Source organism: Sebastes fasciatus, chromosome 3, assembly GCF_043250625.1.
Source record: "Sebastes fasciatus isolate fSebFas1 chromosome 3, fSebFas1.pri, whole genome shotgun sequence".
Taxonomy (NCBI): domain Eukaryota; kingdom Metazoa; phylum Chordata; class Actinopteri; order Perciformes; family Sebastidae; genus Sebastes; species Sebastes fasciatus.
This window is the reverse complement of record NC_133797.1, coordinates 39564086-39591383: the sequence shown is the minus strand read 5'-3', so window position 1 is coordinate 39591383 and position 27298 is coordinate 39564086. Positions and strand designations below refer to the sequence as shown.

At 41.2% G+C, this 27298-nt stretch overlaps 1 protein-coding gene across 3 annotated transcripts in view; it reads right to left on the bottom strand.

Moving 5' to 3' along the window:
- Positions 1–27298, bottom strand: part of LOC141765072 (voltage-dependent T-type calcium channel subunit alpha-1I-like) — a 169172-nt gene that overhangs the window by 16124 nt on the left and 125750 nt on the right. For all 3 annotated transcript variants that reach the window (XM_074630923.1, XM_074630924.1, XM_074630926.1), the window contains 4 exons: positions 27034–27104; positions 19020–19098; positions 17494–17615; positions 14765–15217 (listed from right to left, as the gene is read on the bottom strand). In XM_074630923.1, the coding sequence (XP_074487024.1) occupies positions 14765–15217; positions 17494–17615; positions 19020–19098; positions 27034–27104 (725 nt within the window). The remainder of the gene's footprint in view (positions 1–14764; positions 15218–17493; positions 17616–19019; positions 19099–27033; positions 27105–27298) is intronic.

Here is a 27298-nt window from a genome sequence, read left to right as displayed (position 1 = left end):
TAGTAGGTTTTATCATCTATTCACATCTGAAAGAAGGTACTGAAGTTGTAGTTTTGTTGCCTAAACCTAAAGAAGCCTTTTTGTTTCTGTTCAAAATGTGACGTTTCATTCAGTTTTACATGTTAGAACGTGTTACCTTTAAGTTTCACTTTCACCTTTGCAACATAGTAGGCGTAGTAGGCCCCTAATAACCCACATCTATGGTGCTTATAGCGACTGATAACGCCTTTTTAATGGCTTGATAACAGTCAAATCAGGTGTCATTTCACTCTGAGGAAGAGTGTAAATATTGTAGTGTATTTCCTGAAATGTTGAACTAGTCCTTTACAATTCTGTGTAATTAGGGAGTGCTAGCTGTACACAACCATCCAGCAGGTGTTGACTATGAATATGAACCAACAGCATTCTGGTAACAAGCCCAACCTCCTAAACATGATGATGTCTATGTCACCGTGTGCTCGAGGTGAACCGTTGCGTAGCACGTGTGTAAATTTGACGGTACAGAATCATCTATATCAGAGACTTATCGGCCGGTCACCAGTCATGGTGTCTGGGTGTCTGTCTGTCTGTCTGTCTGTCTGTCTGTCTCAGTAAAAGTCAGCGTCCGGACTCTGGTTTTTCTATCATCAGTTTTCCTGCCGAGGCTCAAAAGACTCAAAGACAGTTTCCCACTTTGTCAATCTGTCTCACGCTTCTTTCAAACAAATTCATCTTTCCTTCCGTTTCATCCCGCTCTCACACTGCAGCTCACTAATGTTAAACATTTTACAGCAAACACTTCCTCTGACTCAGTGTCTCGCCCATCTTTCTCCCCCCAACTCTTCTCCTCTCCTTTCTCTCACTCTTTCCTCCCTACTTATTTTTGTACATCTGTAACGACTGCATCTCGTGTTATTTAATTAACCTTAATCCGTTAGAGCCGGCGTTATTTTTCAGCCGCCGCTGGCAGGTGCAAAACAGAGATCGATGACTTTTGCCCGCTTTAAGCCGAGCCAGAGGGGCAGATAAATGTCAATGTTGTAAGATTAATTGCATGATCCCTTTGAAAAAAATAAATAAAAAAATACACTGGTCTACTTTAGGCAGGCTGATGGCTTAGAATTCCCACTGAGTGGCACCGGAGAACCTGAAGTAATTGGCAGATTCCGGAGCAGAGATTTTACAAAGTCAGCGGGATGCATCGAGAAATCAAATGAAGGGAAGGTCTTCAGGGTGGAATAAGAAATGAAGAGCAGTTTAGCTGTTCAAAGACTTGTTGTCCCAAAAGCACATGAGTGCTTAAACTGTGTGCCTCCCTCTCTCCCTAGTTTCTCCTCCTTGTCCTCTCTTTTCACTCAGGCTGCTCTGTGCTGGACACATCGGCCGTCCAGGGACCCGGTCTCTTTCTCTCATCTGGCTTTCGGTGCCTCATTCCAGATGTTTTGGCTCTTCGTCGACCAGGAGATTCAGTTTCTCTCTCTCCCTCCCTCTGTGTGTGCTTGTTTCTTTTCTCCTGTTTCTGTTTTGCTTCTTGTGTGTTTGTGTCTGTCCTCTTTCCAGGTCTCCACGGTGGAGGAGGTTACGTGGCTCAGGTCTATTTGGCGGCAGCTGGAAGTTGCTTGACATCCTCCAGTATCCATTTTCTACGTTGGTCTATTCTGTACACACAACATCATGTCTGTACGATGGATCCCTCGTCTGTTTCTTTCACTTTTTTCCCTGTTAAAGTTTTTTTTGGTAGGATTTTTTTTCATACCCGAATTGAGGGTGTAAGGACGGAGGGGTGTTGTGTGCTGTACAGATTGTAAGATTTGTGATTTGTGATGTTAGGCTATATGAATAAAATTGACTGGACTTGATAGACTGACTCTGCCTGTAGTGAGCTTCAAAAGACATCATTGACTATGTGAGCAGTTTTGGAAAGTTCACAACATTCTTTTCAGCAACAGACATTCATACGACAGTACATTAAGACAAATCCTTTTTAAATCCATGTGCAGAATCTTCCAGTTACAAATGCACCCATACGGCAGCCTGTATGTATAAAAGCTCAGCTATTGTCATCAAGATGAACACAGAGGTCAGTTACATGTCCTAATCTCTACATTGTACGTATTTGACAAGCATGTACGTTGACGAGGACTGACCATCCACCCTAGTCAGGGGTCAGCAACCTTTACTATCAAAAGAGCCATTTTAGGCATAAAGAAAAAAAAAAAATCTGTCTGGAGCCACAAAACATTTGAGCATTGTGATGAAGGTAACACAGTTTACTTTAGTCTAAGTATATAGTGCATAAGTCTAATGTAGTGAAGTCCAAAGTGCAAATGTACTACAGAGTATTAGGGCCACATTGATGGAAAACAATTTGCGATTTTCAGAATAAAGTCATAATATTACGAGAAAAAAGTCATAACTTTATGAGAAAAAAATTAAATAACACAGCTTCAACTGAGTTACTTTTAGTCTGGATTAAGTGTTTAACTTCTTCGTATTTGTCCAATATAGTTTGCTCTTCCTTTGTAAAATGTGCCGCTCTGCCTGTCTGTCTGCAAGTCTGTGATTGGTCAGATGGTGCAAACACCGCCCCGTTCATGTGAACGTGCTCGTAGCCAGACTGAGAAACCCTGGGTTGATTTACAGAGTTGATAACCAGCGTCGTAGGACCGTTTAGCGTGATCTCGTTTGTTAGGGTTAGTGAAGCCAGATAACGAGAAGATACCCTGGGTATGTTGAACTCGCTTCGTAGTACAGGCCTCAGATTGGTGGGATGAGGGTCACCAGAGCCACCAGTACACCTTCCGTACACAGTGATAACTGATAATAGGCTTGTCTTATGTACATAATGGTGAAATAACACTTTTAAATCTAACTGTCGTCTCTTTATCACTTCCTTCAGTCAGAACATCTTCATGAGAAATTCTTATCTTGTAGATGAGCCTCTTTGTTTCTCTCTCACGATTTTTCAGTATTATTTTTCTATGTCAGTCTGGTTTCTGTCTAAAGTTTTCCCTCCAGTACCTGCAGTTTCCTACTCTTTCCCTCCCTTTGAGAGTTACAGCTAAAAGGTGCGAGGTGAAGAGGGCAGCCACAGTCGATAGCCAGACCTCGGCAGCACACACTAATATACGGTACACACACACACACACACACAAACACACACACACACATTTCGAGTGTCGGGAGATGCACAGCGAGGGGGTGAGGCAGCCTGATTGATTGGCTAAGCTTGAGGCCTTGGTTGTGGTAAATGGTGCCCATGACCCTGTTTGATTCACTGCACTGCCATCTGGTTCCTTCCATCCAGGACGCTCTAATCCACTCCGAGACACCTACTGTGGATCCTCCTTATTTTACAGACACATACTGTATATGCATTTTCACTCAAATTCTGTATATTGAAGATGATTTACTGTATATCTAGTCAGTCTTTCAGTCTTTTTAAATTCAAGAATTTAACATTAGACAAAAATGTGACTCATTAAATAATCAAGATCGATAAAATTAGATAAATAGATAAATAAATAAATAAATAAATAAATAAATAAATAAATAAATAAATAAATATGCCTATGAAATAAATCCTGAAATAAATAAATGAGGCAATATATATATGAATAAATATACGTATAAATATACATCTATTTCATCTTTTATTTCATAATGCCACATTTTGTTATTTTAAGTGTTTATTTCATAGCCATATTTATTTATTTACATATTCATTTATTTATTATTTATGTAATATTGAGTCCATATAAAACAAGAAAACAGGCATCCCTCTGACAACGCTGCACACACCTTTTAAATCTGTCCTTTTGACAATAGATACAACATTATTTGTACCTGTATCCAGATCTGAAACTAATCACCTGTTCCTCGACACATGGCCCAACCTTCAGCACATTTCTTTGAAATCTGTTAACAGGTTTTTTTTTTAGACATCCTGCTGACAGCAAACAAACAGGACCTCAAAAAATAACCTCTTTGGTGGAAGGTGTAGTAATGAAAGTTTTATTAAGAATGTTGTTGGTGAAATCTTACCAAGATTCAAGGTCTTTTAGTTGCTGGAGATTTTGAGTGTAATCACACAGTCCTCCACAGCAGATGGATTTTATAAGCTACACTCAGGTCACACAGGAAGACATGCTGATGCTATCGCCTGCAGAGCAACACATCGATCATATTTCAGCCAGCCGACTCACATGGAATGGATTATTATGTGACGGTAGAAAATGTAGAGCTGATATTTAGTGTCCAGCTCTCTGACTTTGTCACTTGGCGCAGCAGAGAGTGGGGAGTGATGACGCTAATAACCTGCAGTACACTCAGAGCCGACAGGTGGATGCTGGGTGGAGGTTATTAATGCTACATGAACAGCCGCAGTAGCAGCAAGTTACTGTGGCATGAAGAACACTGACAGCTTACGTACACCGTCATCATGAAAAGAGTGCATTGGATATGTTGTAGTGAGTGGGTTGTGTGATTGTAGCAGCGAACTACACCCATTTTCAAAATTCATGCATGTCATTCTACGGTCTACGTCAGTACAAAAAATATTGGTAAAAATTATCATCTCTCTTCCCAAATCCAAAAACTGGAGTGCTAAAACTCAAATTGTTGAACTGTACATAAGAAGAAGTGGACCTAGTCACCATGACGCCACCTGTTGGTTTGTGAACTGCCGTTTTTGAAGCTTTGAGTTTTGCTATCGCCATCTTGGTTATTTGCAACCACAATGGACACGAGAGGGTGGAGCTAATGATGCCTTCAACTGAAACTCGTGAGCTTGTGTTTACAACATGGGAAGTCATGTACACAACATGCGTGGCGTTCAAGTGGTTAAGTCGTGAAGAACACAGAATATTAACGTTACTGTCGGCATCTAGAAGACACAGAGATTAACGATTTAGCAAGCTAGTAATCATAATGACAGAGGAAAAAGATGAGGTCGTTGGGAATATCAACATTTTCCTCAGACATATTATAAAATTTCCAAGAAAAACAATATACGACTAAAATTACAATAAATTCAATTATTATGCACCGAAAAATAAAGTTTCACAGGCTTCGGGGGGCAGTGAAAGGGACAAAAACACGGACAACTCTCAGACCGGACAACGCCGTAGTCGCGACCTGTCAATCACAAGGTAGCCCCTCCCTAAAGCATCCCCTGCTTTATGGTCTATCTGACTCTAAATGGGACCATAATCTACTAAATGAACATCATGCTGTATTGAAGAAGATTTGAAACTATCGATTGAGACCATAAACTCATGTTTACAATGTTTACTGAGGTAATAAATCAAGTGAGAAGTAGACTCATTTTCTCATAGACTTCTATACAATCAGACTTCTTTTAGCAACCAGAGGAGTCGCCCCCTGCTGGCTGTTAGAGAGAATGCAGGTTTAAGGTACTACCGCATTGGCTTCACTTTTCAGAACTGGATGTTACCACATTGGACCACTCCATAGACAGTGAATTGGGAGAGATGTTACAGATGACACTGAGAGAACCAAGGGGAATGTTCTGAGTAGATTTTCTGTTTCAGAAGTGAGAACACTATATAAATAAAGCTCACTTCCCTATAGGCCATGGGAATAACATGTTGGAATTATCTTCTGCTTGATCTAGCTTGCCGACTTTGCTTCATTTCTGTGCCGCTCGTTGTGGTTAACACTTTGTCTGCTCCGGACACACAGGGACAGCAGCGTGCCAGCAGCACAGAAGCAGCAGCTGCAGTCGTCCGTCAGTGTCGTCGACACAGAATCCGCTCAGCCAAAAGCACACCAGAGACTTCTCTTTTCAAGACAATTGAAAAAAGTAAAAGGAGGGATATCCAGGGATGGTTTGGTGCAGCTTTATAGAGCAACAGTGGAGAGCATCCTTACCTACTGTGAGTAATAACTGTGCGGTTTGGCAGCATGTCAGCTGAGGACAAAAGACAGCTGGACAAAGTGGTGCGTACTGCACCCAGAATCATTGGATGTGACGTCCCACCTCCTAGAGGGAAATCTAGAAGAGAGGAGCCTTAAAGCTCTAAAGGACCCCTCTCACCTGGCTAACAACCGTTTTAATCTCCTTCCTTCTCACAAAAGACTAGAAGCATCAACACCAGAACATATATCCTGAAGCTGTCCACCTCTTTAACACTACAAACAGCACTGCAGGCCACTCAGCAGGTTAAATAATAGAGCTAGATAAAGCTCTTTATCTAGTGGGTCGTTTATTGTTGCTGCCAGTTTTCCTTCAGGTGCCAGTGTTTTATCTATGATGTTCTTATGTGTTGGATTTGTTTGATGCTTTTATGATTATTTTATGGGTATGGATATCACATCTGTTTTATCCTCTGTTTAATGTATTATGTGCTTTATGAGTCAGTGGCTTTGCTATTTTTGTCTTTCTCTGTCTTTGCTTAATTAAGCTCACTAACGCTACCTTTCCACCAGATCCGGTGAGGACACCAGTGGACTCGCTGCTCCACTCAACTGGCTGCCTCCCACTGGTGACGTACCCTATCATGGAATGCACCCGATCGGTCCCTGGTTTTCTGCTCAGGCTGTTCTCATACAACGTTTTCTAGCCATACCTACAAAAAGTAAAGCACTGTAATTTTTATGTATATCCCAGAAAAATCAATTCCTATTTAATCAACTTAATCATGAACCAGGAAGTATAAAGAGCGACAAACGCCGCGTAGGGAGGAGGTCGGGCTGGATGGGTGGGCTCAAAAAGACCAGACTATCACCCAGTAGACCGCTGTTCGTGTCCCGTGTGAAACCAGAAGTCAACGTTGATTTATTTGTCACGTAACTTCTGTACTGAAGCAACACCACTTCTGTAGTTATCTTAACCCAAACCACCATCTTTTCCTAAACCTAACCAAGTTGTTTTGTTGCCTAAACCTAACCAAGTTGTTTTGTTTCCTAAACCTAACCAAGTTGTTTTGTTGCCTAAACCTAACCAAGGAGTTTTGTTGCCTAAACCTAACCAAGTTGTTTTGTTTCCTAAACCTAACCAAGGAGTTTTGTTGCCTAAACCTAACCAAGTTGTTTTGTTGCCTAAACCTAACCAAGTTGTTTCCTGTGAAGACGGAAGTTTATTTTGAAAAGACTGTATGCATGTAACAAGCGAAAATTGACACATGTTGCTGGACAACGCACAAAAAAGGAGGAATAACTTTTCATAAGATATCATACAAACTGCTGTATAAGGATACTGTATGTTACTGTAGACTCTGTTACTCACAATCCAATTTCATATTAGCACTATATCGCCTAGTTTGACAGCTTGGTCAGAGTTTCGTGAGCCAGGCGCGTCACACTAGACGGGCTCATTTGCATACAGCACAACCCCGCTCCATACTTGCTGCAACACTCCCGCCATGTGCGAATGCTTCTCCTGCTCTCTATGGGAAATGAATAGAAAGCATTGAGACGCCAACCGTCTCCAGATCTGGTGGAAACATACCAGATCAATCATGTTGGTATGGCAATAACATATTGAATCTTGAATTAAAATACGGCTGCACTCAGAAGCATGTTGACAACACTCAGAGCCCCATGTATAATCATGAAGTTGTAGGTTGAATGAAAAGAAGCTTGAAGCCTAAAAAAAAACTTGAGAGACGTTATGCGGCCGTTCCAAAAATCCCCAAAATGGAGCTGAAACGTGTCCTGCACCACTGAATCTGAACAATCTGGCTCCACTGCATCCATCAAGCCGACTATAATTAAAAATGACCAAGCAGCTATTATTTACCACTCTATAAAAAGTGTTTTTCTCTCTTGGTGTCTTTAACTTTCATTCTCTAATGCACTGCAAGCTTCGCGCCAACTAATCACAACCAGCGTGCGTCCACTTAATGACACTTGATTTCCTTTTTCCCCCTCATCTAAATGTTTTGTTCACAAATCACCATGATCATCTACTGCTGGAGTCATTACGTTCCCATGAATCATTCAACAGTGATGTGAATAATATTGGTCTGGCTTTAGTGCATGTTTTGTTGAGAATCAACTTATTCTAGATGTTGCACTTTCTTTTACATTATACATCTTGGATGGATGTTTTCTGTTCTGCAGGTATGGAGTTAAAGGTGAGTCTGTGATTCTACACCTGAGCTCGTATCTTCATTATTAGCATAATACAGCAGAGACAAAAGGAAGAAATTCACATTCTCCACAGGGAGCCTAAATGCAACTCCAGAAAACGAACGAGTTATTTGCAAAGAGATTCTGTGACTGCAGACTATGCATACAGTAATACGACTGAAATAAGTGGAGTAGTTTGCCCTCTCCACTTGTGCACTTTTTTTCCATGAGGAAGCTGTGTTTATGAGGGTATAAAATCTATGGCTCTGATTACTGCTGGTTTGAGCTCGTGTTGTTTATGATTTCAATCTGTTTTTGTTATTTGTCCCTGGGATGAGAAATAAATATGAGTGAAGTGCTCGACTGCCTCGTTATCACACTTCAAAATAATTCAAACCTGACACGGCTGGGGTTTTAAACGTTCAATCAAAGAATGTGTGACAGGAATATTCAAGGATTTTAGATAACACTTTATAATAACCATCACATATAAATGGTAAATTGATATTTTAATAACTTTAATAAATATTAATAACTTAATAGTTATTTTACTGTTAAAACAATGAAATGATAATTAATGTTAACTAATCATTAGTGATGCTATAATTTGTTATTTTATCATTAATCTGTGAAATATGAAATAATTTATAAATTATATCATAGCATAAGTATGGTGTAAGTGTAACTTCAGGGCGATGAGAGACCCCTCCGCTCCGCGTCAGTTTGCGGCATCGCCCTGTCGGGGTTTATTTCACAACAATGAATGGCTAGCTGTTGCGATTTGTGGACTTGGAGAAGGCATATGACCGGGTCCCCCGGGAGATACTGTGGGGGGTGCTGCGGGAGTATGGGGTGAGGGGGGCACTTCTCAGGGCCATCCAATCCCTGTACGCCCAAAGCGAGAGCTGTGTTCGGATCCTCGGCAGTAAGTCGGACTCGTTTCCGGTGGGGGTTGGCCTCCGCCAGGGCTGCGCTTTGTCACCAATCCTGTTCGTGATTTTCATGGACAGGATATCGAGGCGTAGTCGGGTGGAGGAGGGTTTGCAGATCGGTGTGCTGAGGATCTCATCGCTGCTTTTTGCAGATGATGTGGTCCTGTTGGCATCATCGGTCTGCGACCTCCAGCACTCACTGGATCGGTTCGCAGCCGAGTGTGACGCAGTCGGGATGAGAATCAGCACCTCTAAATCTGAGGCCATGGTTCTCAGCAGGAAACCGATGGATTGCCTACTCCGGGTAGGGAATGAGTCCTTACCCCAAGTGAAGGAGTTTAAGTATCTCGGGGTCTTGTTCGCGAGTGAGGGGACGATGGAACGTGAGATTGGTCGGAGAATCGGAGCAGCAGGGGCGGTATTGCATTCGCTTTACCGCACCGTTGTGACGAAAAGAGAGCTGAGCCGGAAGGCAAAGCTCTCGATCTACCGGTCAATCTTCGTTCCTACTCTCACCTATGGTCATGAGGGTTGGGTCATGACTGAAAGAACGAGGTCGCGGGTGCAAGCGGCTGAAATGGGTTTCCTCAGGAGGGTGGCTGGCGTCTCCCTTAGAGATAGGGTAAGAAGCTCAGTCATCCGTGAGGGACTCGGAGTAGAGTCCTTGCTCCTTTGCGTCGAAAGGAGCCAGTTGAGGTGGTTCGGGCATCTAGCACGGATGCCTCCTGGGCGCCTCCCTTGGGAGGTGTTCCAGGCACGACCAGCGGGAGGAGACCACGGGGAAGACCCAGGACTAGGTGGAGAGATTATATCTCTACTCTGGCCTGGGAACGTCTCGGGATCCCCCAGTCAGAGCTGGTTAATGTGGCCCGGGAAAGGGAAGTTTGGGGTCCCCTGCTGGAGCTGTTGCCCCCGCGACCCGACCCCGGATAAGCGGTTGAAGATGGATGGATGGATGAATGGTTAGCTGTACATTATCCCGCTTATTACACGGCTACTTACTGAAGAAATCAATAATTTGACACAAAAGCTGTCCTCCAGAGTCCGACATCAGCAACGGTTGCCCATAGCAACAGTCTGTTATACATAGCAACGGTCGGTTATACATAGCAACGGTCTGTTATAAAAAAATAACAGACCTTAAAACGCCGTGATTGACCAATCAGAATCAAGTATTAAACACAGTCGTGTAATAGGAGACATTAACAAATACATTCTGATTATATTAGTACAATATCTATTAACAGTTTATTGTCGTACACATAACATTATATACTATATTAAGTATTTGTTAATAATTACCAAATGATTTGTAAACCTTTTAAAAACATTTAGAAACATTACACAGATAGATGAACATGAAATCAATTTTGACAAAACATTAACTATATATGTAAATATTGTTTATAGATGCTTTACAAAGTATTTATTAACCATTTAACAAGATATTATAATCATCAGTTGCAACTTTATAATATCCATCCGAATAATATTTATAGACGGTTTACAAACCAATTATTAACCATTTACAACGTGTTACAAATATCTATGTAATGTTTATAGATGATTTACAAACAATGTGTTAAAGGTTAACACATCATATTGTAATTAACAAATACTTATATATAATATATAACATGTTATAATGTGTGCAACAATAAACTGTTAAAATAACATACATTATTATATAATTTTAATATTATATTACATATATTGACATTACTAACAAAGAGTAAACACTATTTGTTAATAAAACTATAAAATAAAACTATTCACTTTGAGTTTAATGAATTATCAATTTACCATTTATAAATGTTGGTTATTATAAAGTGTTACCAGATTTTGTGACAGAATAAATAAGAAGCTATTAAAATGTCATCCATCATGCTTGGTTCCTGGCGTTTATGTATACAAAGTTTTACATCGCTATTATTTGTGTCACTGGCTGTGTTTTTCTTCTGTATACTTATTTTCCTTCATGTTTGTTGTTTTATCTGACAAGAGTTCTTTAGAAAACAAATCTAAATCTCGACGTGAAAGCAGATAAAAACAGGGCGGAACACTGTGCCTTTATTATGACAAAGCCATTTGCTGGCTAATCGGAGTAGAGATTTAAAGTACAGTGCATGTAGAAAGATTCCTCTGTCTCATCTCTCCTTTTACTCCTCTTCTGGTTAAAAATACCATTAGGCTGACAGACAATGAGCTATGAGCACAATGAGACTGTGGCGGAGCCCGCCACCCACTCACAACCTCCCTGTGTAACCCTTCCTCGGCCTCTCCTCCCTCTTCTCTCTCTCCCACCGAGTCACTGTCACTCTTTAAGATAGATGACGATATTCATTTTCTTTGGTTTGAACCAAAGTACAACTTAGGTTCATTATGTTCACTCTGCACAGTTTCAAACTAATCAGGGCTTAATGGAAAAACAAAATCAGACTTGAGTCCAGATAAATTCAGCATCCAGGGTGTACACACATTACGGTTGTTGGGCAGATTATAGTTATTACAACTGATCGAACAAAGTTGGTCTATTTCAGTCGGGTCCAGATGGGGTTGTTGATAGGGAGATACAATCATACAGAGTGTGGCGGTAATTCATTTTTTAGCCACTTGGAGGCAGCTCTGATAACTGCCCAAAGTCAGACAGATAAAGTCAGCGACGAGCTGGTGAACATAGTGGATCATTTAGCTGCTAAAGAGCCAGATATTTCTCAGACAGAGCTAAAAGAGAGAGAATATTGCACCAACATTCATCAGGTGGACACAGACAGGTCTCAAAATGAATGCTGATGTTGCTTTATATCTGCTGAAGGTGTTTGCTAAGAAGACATCAACTTAAAGGCGATAATATGTCAATGTTCTGTTAACATTTTCACTTTTACAATGTGTTAGAACGTGTTGTTTTTATGTTTCACTTTCACTTTTACAACATAGTAGGCATAGCAGGCTCCTAATGACCCACATCTATGGTGCTTATAGCGACTGATAACACCTATTTAATGGCCTGATAATAGTCGAATCGGGTGGCCTTTTTGTGCTGAAATTGCAGAGTTTCTTCCATTTCCAATATGTGTTCCTTTCTGTGCATGTTGGTGGTGATGTTTGGGTTTCTAGTTTCTATAATAACGGCCTGTTTCCAGCTTTAACATGAAAGATAAACTGTATTAACGTACTGCACTGTAACTTTATCCGATTAAGAAATAATATCAAGCGCAGCATTAGTCCAGACGGCCTCTTTGTTGCTGTGGCTCTCTATGGCATAAGGCACAGCTGGCAATCAGATGCCAACAGCGAGCTCCTTCTACTTCCACTAATCAGTGTTTGTGTTTACGGGGTCACTTCTAATGAGCCACCTTGCAGTTTACGTGACACTGCTGTCACCTGCCCAAACACATTCAAGTTAAGGAGTAAACACTCCACCGGTGCAAACACACCTTTAGTCACTCCCCACAATCAGTAAGTTGCATCGAGGCAGTCAGTCATTCAAAGAGTCAAACACAGTTAGTCACTCACTCATTCATTCACTTGCTGCAGCCATCAACCATCTTTCCAAAGTACCAACCATTCACTTTTTTCTTTCTCTCCTTTTGTTGCTCTCGATTTAAATTTAGATTTGTTCTATTTTCTCCATTTCCTGATTTCTCTTGCCCCCCCCCCTCTCCCTCCCACACACACCTCTCCTTTGTTTCTGTCTCTGTTTGTTTATTTACTTGTTTCTTTCTCTCTGTGCCTCAGCTTCCTCTGAAACTACCTGTTCTCATCTGCAGGTGCTATAATTGTGTGTGAGTGTGATTATAGATGTAGCTTGTACTGACTTGCTGTTAGAGCTGCAGCAATCAGGGAGCTGAAGAATGAGAGCCACCACCACCACGGCCGCCTCTCATGGTATTTTTAGAACGGCGGAGACAGCGGCCGTTTAATATCCTTGCACACGTTTGTGTGTGTGTGTGTGTGCGTGTGTGTGTGTGTGTATGTGCATGTGGGTCCTCTGCAAATGTATGTGTGTGTTACCTTGTAATTGCACAAGTAGGGCAGCGGTATTTCATGAATAAGAATATCTATCTATCTATCTAGCCATGGTCGGGGCCATAGATTCTATCTTACTGATATTTCAGAGCCATGGTCGGGACCATAGATTCTAACTTACTGATATTTCAGAGCCATGGTCGGGGCCATAGATTCTAACTTACTGATATTTCAGAGCCATGGTCGAAGCCTTAGATTCTAATTTACTGATATTTCAGAGCCATGGTCGGGGCCTTAGATTCTAACTTACTGATATTTCAGAGCCGTGGTCGGGGCCATAGTTTCTAACTTACTGATATTTCAGAGCCATGGTCGGGGCCATAGATTCTAACTTACTGATATTTCAGAGCCATGGTCGGGGCCATAGTTTCTAACTTACTGATATTTCAGTATTTACATCCCTCCTCATCCTCTTTCAACTCACTTACTGGGCCTCATGGAAGATGATTTTTGTATGCTTATATCTTAATACTTTCTTTCCCGGGAGGTTTATTCGTACTAATGTTCCATGTCGGATTCACCAAACTGTCTTAACTGCACAAACTTGGCATGAACTTCTTTCAACCTGATGAATACCGCTTCTAAATGAGGAGGTACATGCTATAGAGATTAGACTATTTGCATAATCGACGCCCCTGAATTGCTATATAAAGCTACATGTCCCGCTTCGGTTCATTCACTGAAATTTTACCAACATGTAAGAAGAAGAATTTGACACGGCAGAGCTTCAAGTCCTGCTTTCTGAAATCAGCAGGCACAAACAGAACAGATGCAGTGTCTATAGCAGTGTTAGGGGACCACGAAATACAGAGGCTAACAAAGCGTCACCCACTTAGTTCTTGCACGAGGCCCCATGTTTTGTTCTCAGTAGGGCTGCAACTAACGATTATTTTCTTGATCGATTAACCATTCCACACTTTTGGTGAGACAGCAGTGTCTCTTGTTGCATTAGATCAAACTCTCGAGGGACAAAACAACACTTCTCAGGCTGTGACTATCACTGAAGTGGCACTATACACTGTAACTCATAATATGCATCAGTGCTGTCAGTGATTAGATTGGTGATCTTGTGATTATATTGTTGAATGTGATGTTCAGTGGCCGATGACTCATCCGCTTGGCACAGCTATCTGAATTCTGTCAGGGTGTATTGCAGTTAGGAGCTCAGCAGTCTCAGAGCCTCATCAGCTCATCAACTCGTGATCCAACACCACCAGCTTCTGGTGAGAACTGGCCCTGGCTTTGGATGTAAACCAGCAGCATGCAGCTGGATCAGGTGTCTCTCAGCTCAAGGACAGCAAGCTTCCAAGGGGACAAAGGGATCGAATGATTTGCAGCCTCTAATTGTCCAAATTAAAGGCAAATCAATCAGTGTGCGCAACATTTCAAATGCTGCTCTGTTTTGTCAATGCTGCTCAGTCTTAAAAAGGGAAAGCCTGGATATTGTTGCTTGCTAACAGATGTATTCAAATGAATGCAGGCAACAGTCAATAGCCTTATAAGAACTGATTTGGTGATTTGCAGGCCAAGAATGGTCTCAACCTCCTGGTTAATGTTGGATTAAATTTGTTGTTGAAAAATGTAGCGCTGTCTTGGAGAGATGTCTATTTAGATAATAATCATCATCTGTTAAAGTGGCAGTATGTTTTTGGCATCATTGGGCAAATTATGGCTCTTATCTGCGTTGGTGAAAGAAGCATCAGATTATTCTCTGTGAATGTGAAACTCACCTGAGCCGGAGAGTAGAGCCGACATCGAGGGTGCGTGTGCCCCTCATGAGCCGCACCGCCTCCTCCTCCTCCATCTCGTAGTGGCGCCATCACCCCGCCACTTGGACCCACGACCGTCCCGACTGTAATCGCACCAGACGCTCCTCCGCCCACGCCGGACCCGCCCGCGGCGGCGCCTGAGGCCCCGGCGATTGCACCGATGCCCCCCATCATGCAGCAGAGGCCTCCCTGGGCTAGCTCCAGCTCGATCTCGGCGTCCATCTCGGCGTCCTCCTGCGCCTCCTTGTTGGAGTCGTCCAGATGCTTCATGAGCACGGCCACCACCACGTTGATCAGAACAAACTGAGCCGTGAGCACGAAGGAGACGAAGTACATCGGGGAGATGAACTGCAGTCCGGTGTTGCAGCCGTAGTCGGTGGCCGGATGACCCGGTGGGCACTCCCTCAGTGTGTCCTGGTGAGGTGGAGGAGTACAGGGAGAGTTCAGGGTGAGGAAGGGAAAAGGAACGATGGCTGGACAAAATGGAAGAAGAGTAAGACTTCAGGAAACAGGAAGTACAGAGAGAAGGTCAGTTAGGTGAAGAGGAGTTTGTGAAGAGAGTTTGTGCACTCGGGGCCTTCTTCTTCCCTGCTTCTGCCTCACGTGAGTGCACGATACAAACATAACTACTAGTTATCTAAAAGTCCACAGAGTATCTTTAACCCTTTACCTTTGATGATGCTGCTTTCAGCAATTACACTCCCAGCCGCTGGAACAACCTTCCAGAGGAACTGAGACGAGCTGAAAATATTGATATTTTTAAACGTAAAGTAAAAACCCATCTATTTAGTCTGGCTTTTATGTAGTGTTTTATAATTTTATAATTTTATAATTTTATGTTTTTTATTTTTTATACTTATTTTATTAATCATCATCATTATAGTGTTTATTTTACTCTATTTTATTTAATCAACATTTTATTGCTGATCATTATTATCTCTTTTATTTTATTGTATTGTATTACAATTTTTATATATTTTATTATTTTAATACAATCAGCTTATTTTGTGAAGTTTCATAATTTATATTTATTTATTTTTAATTCCTTGTATTTTATTTATCTTTTATCACCTTAAATACCCATCTTTTATTGCTTTCTTATTCAATGAACTTTTATATTTGTTGTTTTGGTGTGCATTAGTCTCTAAATCCATTTTTAACATTTTTGTCAATCGTCTGTCCAGCACTTTGAATGGTATTTGACTTGTTTGAAAGGTGCTATATAAATAAAGTTTGATTGATTGATTGATTTAATAAGCCAATTATTTTTCTGATTAAATGATTAATAATCATTTGGTCCATGAAATGTCAGGAAATATTGAAAAAGACCTATTTTAATTTACCATTGCCCGCGACGACATCTTCAAATTGCTTGGGAGAACAGCAGGGGAGAGGAGCACAGAGCATATTTTATCATAAAGCAGAATCAAATCATGTACATAATATATCATTTATATTGCTTATAGTAGATTATCAGCATTTTTTCTTGCCAAATTGGCTTGTTGCACACGGAGAAAATAGACCAGAAGCTGAAACTACTGTTGCAGATCGCAACCCGGCCGCGGAGCTCCTGTGTGAACAGCCGAATTGGTTTACATGCAGCGTTTCTCCAAAAATCCCGGTGCTTAGCGGCGCTTTCACCTCCAGTGTGAATGCGGCGTCAGACATGGCGGCGAGCCAGCAGAACCCTGAAAACGAAGTAGTTAAATGGAATTCAGCCATCATTAGTTTTAATATTTACACGTGTGCTGGTCCTACTTTGACAAGTCAAAATGTCCATGAAAAAGTTTCAAGTTTAGTTAATTCATAGAGCACATTTATTATCATCAAAAGTTGATAAAAAAAAGTGCTGGCTTATTAAAAAAAACAGGAAATCCTCACATTGAATTCAAATTCTGCCCAACGACTAATCAATTATTAATCTTTCAGAACTACTAAAAGAGTAAAAGAAAGCAATGATTACGACTCCGTTCAGAGCGACAAGTGTGTTTGTTTTACAAGAATCTGAATATTATTTTAAGAGAACAATCTGATGAGTGGAAAGCCTTTATGTCCAACAAAAGAGAGCAATTTGTAACGGTGTCAAACTTTCACAATCCGACTTGTTGAAAGCTCGCGGTCAGTCTCTCTCTCTATAAGAGCCTCATCAGCACTGATTACTGTCTCTCAGATATGAGCTTTGATAACATTTTAAGAGCTCGAGGTACTTGTGTGTGATTAGAGAGTGAGACTTGATTGAGGTGATAGATGCGAGAATGAAGAGGTGGATCAAATAATGTGAATTTAGAATCTTTATTCGTCCTTGGAAGTTTTTTTGTTGAGTGCCACATTTACATTTTCAACTGTGTCTTTGCTCAAGGACACGCTCATTACTCATCTCCCCTTCATACATAAATATCCTCTGGTCCTGGGATCTGAACTGAAGACCTTCAATTACTGTTCTGCTTCTGTCTGTGCTGAGATTGGTTTAAAATAATTTGGGCAGCTTAAAAAAACAATATCTCTGTCTCCTTTCTGACTGACCCTCATTTAAGAACATCTGTGCTGTCTGTAACGCAGGTGAAAGTGAGGAAAGTGAAAACCGAACAGCTTATGCTTAACTTGGCTTAGCCCAGTCCAAGTGACAAAAGTCAAGAGGTAAGTGTGATATGAACAAGTCATTGAACTATTGCATCAGTAAACCAAAGTACCTTCATGATGCCATTCCAGTTGTCGCCGGTGGAAACCTGGAAGAGCGTGAGGAAAGCCATTCCAAAGTTTTCAAAGGTGGCGTGTCGGCTCATTCCTTCACAGGGGTAGTCAGCGTTACACACTGAGAGAAGACACGATGAGACGAGAAGAAGAGGAGGGAAAAGAAAGGCTTAAGAGAGAGAAGCCATGGTAACGTCAACCTTTCATGAAGGTTGTCTGAGAAACATGACTTGGTTTCGTTGGTTAAAACAGTTGCTAAAAGGTTCGTTTTGTTGTTTGTGTCCATTCATACTGCTTCATTACAAAGAGCCAGAACAAAGCAAACACAATTCGGATAGAGGAACACACTGATTTGCAGCCTTTAATAGTTCAAGCATTAGAGTCAAAATGGACAAAGACATAGGGAAAAAAACATATAAAGTCAACCAGACCTTGGATGGTATGTTGAAGAGGATTTCAGATCTATTTTGGGAACTTGTTATCCAGTCAGATTGAATATTTTTTTGCCAAGGAGGAGTGAAAACAACCCTAAATCAAGTCCCTGTAACCTTGAATAAGCATATTGAACACGATTATTTTAATTCTTTGGTTGATTGATTGTAATTTCACATCGGCTGATTTTGACTCAAGGTCCTTTTTCTTTATTTTCACTTCCAGTTGAGAGCAGGATAAAGCTATTTTCAGGCTCCATTGCATCTGTTTGCCTGATAGCAGTCTCTGTCCAGGATGTACAATTTAAGAGATTTCTAGAAATTACCACGGTTAATCACGAAGAAAGAGACAAGTGATTTACATTTCATTCTGATTGTCCAAAGATAATCAGGGGATATCATTGTTTTACAGAGAACTTTCCTTTATTTGACCAGTCAGAAACAAACTGGAAAGCTAAACTCTAATTTAGACAAGACAGCTTAGCCTGGCAGAAGGGCAGCTCTGATGGCTACTGAACAAACACAACGCTGATGTGAACACATGGTGTTGTGATAATTGGTGACAGTGGGGACAATCTTGTTTTGGGAAGTTATTAAAATGTGTTTATCACTTGATCAGCAATGTATCCCCATACAACGGCTTGTATGATATCCTACGAAACGTTATTTACTTATTTTTCGCGTGTGTTCCTACGAATGTCCATCAACATGAGTGATCGGTGCGCCTGCGAGAGCCCCTGCGGTGTTTAGGCAACCTAAGTACTTGGTTAGGTTTAGGTTAAAATAGCTACGGAAGTGGCGTTACTTAAAAATGGAAGTTTCGTAATTTAACCAGATTTGTCCCATTGAGATCAAATATTTATTTTATAAGGCCTGGCCTAGAATAGCAGCAACACAGAGTTTCAACATTTAACATAAAAGCACATACAGTAGATTTGAGTAACATTAAAATGATCAGATAAAACATTTGCAACCAGACATCCTGGACTCACCATAGTTTTAAACTCGTTCAGGGTTACTATGTTACTAAGTTTAAGATAAGTCTGTAGACTGTATATGAGAACAGAAATAAGTTGGTGGTAGAGCAGACTTACCCAGCTCTCCAAACAGCTCCACTCCCAGAGCTGCGTAGATGAAGAACAGCAACATGAAGAGCAGACCGAGGTTTCCCACCTGCCACACAAGAAGGAATATTCACACGTTATATTAACAGAAGTAACTCATATAGTTGTTTTTACTGTATTCAGTCAGGTGTACCTCCGTTCCTACTGCTGTACTCACTGTAACCTTTAAGTGGCAGTTAAATAATAAACGTTTGTGCAACTACACCACATCAGACACTCCTATCTGACTAATATAACAACCAGTATTTTAGGAAACATCCTGTATAAAATGTTGTGGTATTGTTGAGTATAGATGATATATCTTTTATTTTCATTCTGACACAAAACAACATACTAGAATCATAATTTCTTATAAAATAAACAGATTCCAGTATTTCCCCCCATGGGTTTATCATCTTTTCAAAGTGTTAACAGCAATTTTCTGAAGATCTAATAGGAGACAAGAGGCAGGTTTCATTGAAGACGTTACAAACTACAACCAGTGAGGCTGATGAACGATTCATGCAACCCTAAAACGTTATATTCCCATACAACTAAACTGCGTTCTCAATTACTTTTCAAGAGCAAAGTATTTCCTCCCGGATTACAGTCACAAATTGTTTTCCTATAGTTTTAAACGTGGTTAACGTTGCAAATTGAAAAAAAAAAAAACTTCTTGGTTAGGTTTAGTAAAACATCATGGTTAAGTTATTTAAGCTACAGATATAAATTATGTAAGGGATAATGTACAGCCAGCCGGTCATTGTTGTGAAAGAATCCCCGACAGGGAGATGCTGCACCCCGACGCGGCAAGGGTATTCTTTCACAACAATGACCCGCTAGCTGTACATTATCCCGCCGCTTATTACACGGCTACTTACTGAAGAAATCAATATTTTGACAAAAAAAAAGGTCCGCCAGAGTCCGACATCAGAGCTGCGCCCTTAGCAACGGTCTGTTATAGAGAAATTACAGACCGCAGAACGCTGTGATTTACCAATCAGAATTGAGTATTCCTCACAGCCGTGTAATAAAACAAGTGAACATTGACATTTAGTTGTCAGACTTCCACGGAGTGTCATTGCTGACGTGTCTGCGGTACGTCAGAAACAAATGTAATCCGTAACAAAATACGTTTCCGTGGAAACAATGCAGTTTTGTATGGGGACGTAATTTTTTTGGAGACAGGGCTGGATTTATGGTGTGTCAGATAAATACAGTAGATATATATATAAAGAATCTCTCCCTGTGTTTCCCACCCAGCTGGATGGGCAGGATACTGTACAGAAAGCCTTAGTTTTGCATGACATGAAAACAGGCTTACTTTGTGAGAGATGCTCCTGCATTTTTGAAATGCTGCTTTAGGTTTTTAGAGCTTAAATGTCATGAAACTAAACAGACACATCCAGGATCCTGCAAATATTTCATTGAATAAGAAATAGTAGCAAACAGCAACTCTTGAGGTACACACACACACACACACTCACAATGTGAGCAACCACAACAAAGAGCCCTCCCTGCCTCAAATCAAGGATAATCACTCTATTACACGGTTTGGGGAGTATTTTACTAGCTGACTTCTTAACAGGCATGAATCCATGCGTGTAGAGAAAACGTTCCCAGATAGTGATACGTATGCAATGCAAATGGGTAAATGACTCCCTGGGGTGCTATAGCAGGCACTAAGCAGAATGCCATTAGCTAAGTCACCTCACGGGGAAGGCAATGAGGTGCTTTTGAAAACATGTTGAACTGTAGAATTCCATTATATAGCCAAATAAACTGAGAGAGTGGATTAAAAAGGATGAGACATATAGTTTTTATTGGAGGAGAGGGGGAAAAAAGGAGAAAGGGAGGAAATAAAGAGGGAGGAGAGAAATTAGGAAATTTCGAGGCGAAGCTCGAGGATAGAGTTCTTTCTCTCCCCAGTTGTGCATGTTGATGTTTCCTGGCGGATATTAAAAGCAGTGACTTGGCTTGAAGCGGTTTGTAGCATGTAATGTAAGCCCATCTGATGTCTTTAGATCCCTCCAGCAGAGAGGGAAAGCACACCATGGGGATGGGGATGCTGTGGTATAAGAAACAGATTGTTGGACGCTATGGAAGTATTAGAGCCGGCAACTAGGCAACAGAAGCTGCTGAGAAACACAGTTAGAGCGGACTTTGATATTTATGCCTTTCGGTTTCCATAGCGAGCAAACCTGCACTGATCTGCAAACTTTTAAGACTGTTTACTGAATGAGTTCTTTTCTCTACTCAGACTAATGCAACCTTGACTCAGTTATCTGCGCCACACTTTTTTGTTTTCACGCCGACACACGGAAGGTCATTACACCCACCTCAAACTGCAGCGAAAGAACAAAGTCCAACACCAGCATCTGTGATGAAAGAGGATCCTCACACTGTGTTATACAAGCAGCCAATTTAAGGAAATATATAATGTAAATACAATTAGTAGGTTTCGGTGAAACGGTGGATGGAGTGAGTCACTGCCTTAAGCGAGGGAGTTCAAGTGTCTCGGGTTCTTGTTCACGAGTGAGGGTAAAATGGAGCGGAAGATGGACAGGAGGTTTGGTGAGGTGTCAACAGTAATGCGGGCATTGTACTGGTCCGTTGTGGTGAAAAGGGAGCAGAGCCGGAAGGCAAAGCTCTCAAATTACCGGTCCATATACGTTCCGATCCTCACCTATGGCCATGAGCTTTGGGTAGGGACCGAATGAAAGAGATTGTGGATACGAACGGCCGAAATGAGAATCTTTTGTAGGGTGTCTGGGCTCAGCCTTAGAGATAGGGCGAGGAGCTCAGACATCCGGAGGGAGCTTGGAGTAGAGTCGCTGCTCCTTCGCGTCAAAACAGGCCAGCTGAGGTGGATCGGACATCTGATCAGAATGCTCCTTAGAGGTTTTCTGGGTATGTCCAACTGGCAAGAGGCCCCGGAGTAGACCCAGAACATGTTGGAGGGATTATATATCTAGTCTGGCCAGGGAACGCCTCGGGGGTCCCCCAGGAAGAGTTGGGAAACCCTGCTAAGCCTGCTGCCCCCGCGACCCGGCCCTGGATAAGCTAAAGATAACGGATGGACGGATGGTTCCGGTGACCATGGGTAAACCACAGTGTTAAAATGTTTCTCATCATTTATGATTGTACATAGCAAAGCCTCACCAATGTGGCAGGTTCTCATTGGACTTACTCCCAGTCCAATTGTTAAAACCTTTATGGTAGATCTAATTTCCAAGAACAGGAAGCTCACAGTACAGCCGTATATACTGTATGTCTATTTTCTACTGTAAAAGGGTAACAATCATAGATTGTATCACAAGTGGACGTAGTCACCGCGTCGTCACCCAGTGTAACCCCCAACTCGCTGACCGACAACCTATCACTACCTTAACCATTCAAGGTCAATGCCTATCCTTAACCATCTCACGAGAGTTAGTGCTTTACCTTCTAGACATGAACTTTGAAGCATTTTGGCCGTCGCCATCTTGTTTTTTTGGAACCAGAAGTGACAGTGGAGAGGGTGGAGCTAAGTACAACCAAATGCACTAACCTTCACAAACTGAAAACACACTGTGAAAGGGTTAAAGTTCTAAGACTAAAACATGGACAACTCCCAGATCGGACAATGCTGCTGTGGTAGCGACCTGTCAATCACAAGGTAGCCCCACCCTAAAGCATCCCCTGCTTTATGGTCTATCTGACTCTAAATGGGACCATAATTTATTAAATGAACATCATACTGTATTGAAGAAGACTTGAAACTAGCGATTGAGACCATAAACTCATGTTTACAATGTTTACTGAGGTAATAAATCAAGTGAGAAGTAGGCTCATTTTCTCATTGACTTCTATACAATCAGACTTCTTTTTGCAACCAGAGGAGTCGCCCCCTGCTGGCTATTAGAGAGAATGCAGGTTTAAGACACTTCAGCATCGGCTTCACTTTTCAGAACTGGAGGTTGCATGCGACAATGCATGCGACAGAAACTGTACAATACATTTTTGTGAAAAAGGGAAAACAAAGAACTGTTGAGTATTGGTTTGAAACAATATTCTGAACAAACAAAATGTTTTCAGCATCCTTGAGGGAAAAAAATATTTTGGCTAGACTGGTACTGTACTGTTTTTCAAAACACACAGCTGGTAATTTGCAGTCATCCTTGATACCACAAGATTTTTATTATATTTTATTCTATAAATAAATCATGTGTGCTAATGTTCACAACTCCAGCGACACACTCTTAGCTTGATGTGTATTTTTGTTGTGGTCTGAGCTTCCACCACAAAAACAAAACCGATGAAATCTGTCCAAATGAGAGAGCAGGGACTGGAAAGAAAAAACAAGTTAAAGTGCAGGGAGAAAAGGGGACTATTGATTGGTTTGAGGCACGACTGAAGCGGGGGAGACTTCTGTGACTGTAATTCTACCTCAGTGTGTTTATTTGTGTTAATATGTGTGTGTGTACAGAAGTCCTCCCACAGGGGCTCCAGTCAGAGTTGATACAGCAGCAGAAGTAAATCCACTCCCGGCTGTTCAGACTCACTCTTTTATAAATGCCTTTAATAAAGAGGCTGTTTTAAAGAGGGCAGACAGTCCAGATCCATTAGTGCATTTTTTCACATTAAAAAAAAAAGAAATAAAGATTTAGCTTCATATTAGTAAAAGGAAAAGAGAGACAAAACTTCACTTACTACTTTTTATATGTAGAAAATATAAAAAGATATATTACACCACAAAGAAGATGCAGAGGATAATGACATGTCTTTTTATCTTAAAAAGCAAAGAAGTAGCTTTGTTTGCGTACTTTGGTCCTGTGACCTTGTAATCTTATTTTGAAAATCAGATCTGTGTGCCACAAAGCTCCAATGTTGTCCTAAATCTAACTATAAAGGAAGGAATCTCTGTATGTATGTATTTGAATTTACTGAAAGGATAGCTTCTTCAGATGTACTGTAGCATGTGTGTATGTCCTTCACATATCTTGAGAACCGTTCATTCAATCTACTTCAGGCTTGGTGGGCGTATTGCCGGGGACCCAAGGACGTGCAATGGTGCAGTTTGGACACATGTCATGTTCAGTGTTAATAAACTCTGAATAAAGAAGCGATAGCGCTCTGTGCAACAGCAGCGGCAGGGTTTCAGGGCTCTGCAGACTGAGTCCAGCATGTCGTCCACAGCGGGCTGGGCCTTTACAGGCTGCGGTTCATTGACCTTTGCTGCTGGACACACTAACGTTATAACTGAACTCTTCTTCAGCAATCGTCCCGCTCTGAACGGGCACAACTAGTCAAAAATGATGAGCCACACCATTACACTGGCTTACATGTTCCTTCATTATATTAAACATGGGTATTATAGTTTATTTGGAGTTGATCCCACACACACAGTCCTGCTGCTACAAACAATATCAAGCACACCAAATCCGCAGGTGAAAATAGTGACCATAGAATACATGTTTCACTCCTGTTAAAGTGATGTTTGCTAAAAACAACCATGTCCTTGTGTGTTCGGAAATGATTGAAATTATTTTATAAATAAAAGAATATACTTGTGACCCATTCGTAAACATTCATATCTTCAGTGACGGACTGACGGATTGTTGGTCTTTTAATTGGATTTATTGACAATAACAAAACAAGATAGAACATCGCCAGCCTTGTCCTTTAATACACCAAGTAAATGCACAACCATTTGTACATATTAATGGAAAAGGGTATGTCATCTCTGGCTGGACAGATGTTTATTAATAACATGCAAAGCCACTACTGATTAGTTGGGCAATTTGTCAAGCCACATGTGCCAACGACACATCATCATTTAGCTGAGAAAAATCCTTTCTGCCACTAGCTGCTCTATGCTTAATCTGTCTCTATCATCAAATACAGTTTCTGCTTCAGGTGTAGGAAACACAACTAATTAATAACTGAACTGACGGAGGCAGGCAAAGACAAAGTGAAGTCCAGACAGGGACTGAGCAACAGGTCATATTAATGGAGAGATGTCCAGCTGCAGAGGCAGTCAGAGCACAGAGATAGGGGACAAGAAAACACCAAGGACAAGGAAGGCAGCCCAGTCATCAGTAAAAATTTTTGGCATCTTACGTTTATGCAAACCACGGATACGCTGAATGTGGACCTTTATGCATTCGGTCAAAGCAAGTAACGGAGTACAATGGGCGACTGTTATTGAAAGTTACGTGGTATAATAAGCGAGAAAGTCCATTAAGGTGAGGTGAACAAACACACCCAGGAGACCACCGTTTATGTCTCTTGTTTAACCAAAAGTCTATGTTGATTTCATGCTTGTTACGTAACATTGTTCCACTTGTTATGTAAGAAAGTCTGCTCAGGGCGGTTGTTATGTATTGATAATTGTTATGTTGTTATGGTTGTTACATTATTATTTGAACACAAACCATGACCTTTTTTCTAACCTTAACCAAGTAGTTTTGTTGCCTAAACCTAACCAATCGTCTCACAGCGTTAACCACGAGGCATTGTGCGTTTCTGCAACAAGTGTGATACAAGGTTGATATGAAACGTATTTTTGGTTCAGAAACGTCGACATTCAACGTATCCTGTGGTTTGCAAAAACGTACAATAGCAAAAAAAATTCTGCCGTCTTGGTAGAGGAAGGACTTGTGTAAAGTTTCATGACTGTTCCATGATTTCCCACAACCACAAGACATTTTCCCATAAATAACCCTGTTTGTGAAACTCTGTGACATTTACTCAGTTCACAGTGAGAGCTGTTACATTGCATAAATAAACCAGAATTACCAACTCCCAGTTGCAGTTTACATCCAAAATGTCATCACTTCATAATTTTATCCTGTTAGACATTTGGCCCTCCCTTCACACCAGGCTGTTACAACACTGGCTGCTCTTAGTCTACAAATCAATTCTGGGAATGACCCCTTGCTACCTCTCAAATCTTCTGCACATTTCCGACAGCAATCGACGTTTAAGATCCAGTGACTTCATTAGGCTCATCATTCCAAAAGTCCGTACTGTCTTTGGTCATAATTCCTTTCATTTTGCCGCTGCAAATGACTGGAACTCACTACAAAACACGCTCAAACTAACAGCTCTCACCTCTCTCAACATGTTCAAACAAAAGCTGCAACAAGTCATAGTTGACTGCTGTACTTGCTGACAAGCCCTCACTTCTCTCTCTCTCTCTTCCATTTTTACAAAGAACATCCAGTAATCCGCCTTTTTTTGTACATAGTGTTTATTAATTTCTGACCTATTTATTTACCTATGCTGTTTTTAGCCATTTTCCCATGTCTTTTTGTGTGAAATTGTCATAATTAGTAAATTAATTCTTGAGTTATGGCCTAAAATGTGTGTTGTTAGGTCACAGTGACCTTGATCTTTGACTTTAGGTCACCAAAATCTAATCAGTTGGTCCTTGAGTCCAAGTGGACGTTTGTGCCAAATTAGAAGAAATTCCCTCCAGGTGATCCTGAGATATTGTGTTCACAAGAATGTTTCGGACGGAGGGACGGCTCTCGCCGGCACAGAGGCATACAAATGTGTAATCCCACGGTTGAAACGCTGCTCTCAAAACTACCACAGTATTCCAGAAATTCCAAAAACCTTGATATATGGAACGCTGAGCAAAGGCTGCAGAACATAAGTCTTTTAGTGAACCAAGGGAGCAGAACTTTTTAGCTGCTCTTGTCTCATTAGCGACAGTGGGAATGAAACATCTTAAAGTAATGCCACAGAGGTCTTTATATTTCCCGTATAAATGAGAGTAGAACAGTGTAAAGTTAACAAGGTGTCGTAACATTGGGGGTAAAAATTCTGTCATGACCCGCCTTCCAGTTAGTCAGAATTCTCAGGGAGCTTCTATCGACGCCGATCGTTTATCATACTACAAATGTGAATTAAGTCCTCGGTGCTGAGGGATGGCATCTGTGTGTCTGTGTGTGTGTGTGTGTGTGTGTGTGTGTGTGTGTGTGTGTGTGTGTGTGTGTTTGTGTGTGATGACACCTACCTGAGGCAGAGCCTGGACCACCGTGTCTAGCAGAGCTCTCATCCCGGTCGCCATTTTCAACAACTTCAACACTGGAGAGAGAGAGAGATCACAGGGTGAGACGGCGTTAGCACAAACTGTGTATGTCTACATGTGTGTGTGTTTGGATGATAAACAACAGCCTATAGAGGGAGAGAAAGTGAAGCAATGGACAGAAAGACAAAAGACGCCACAGAGGCAGAGGGAACGATCTCAGAGGCGGGCAGAAAAAGAGGATGAGAGGCGT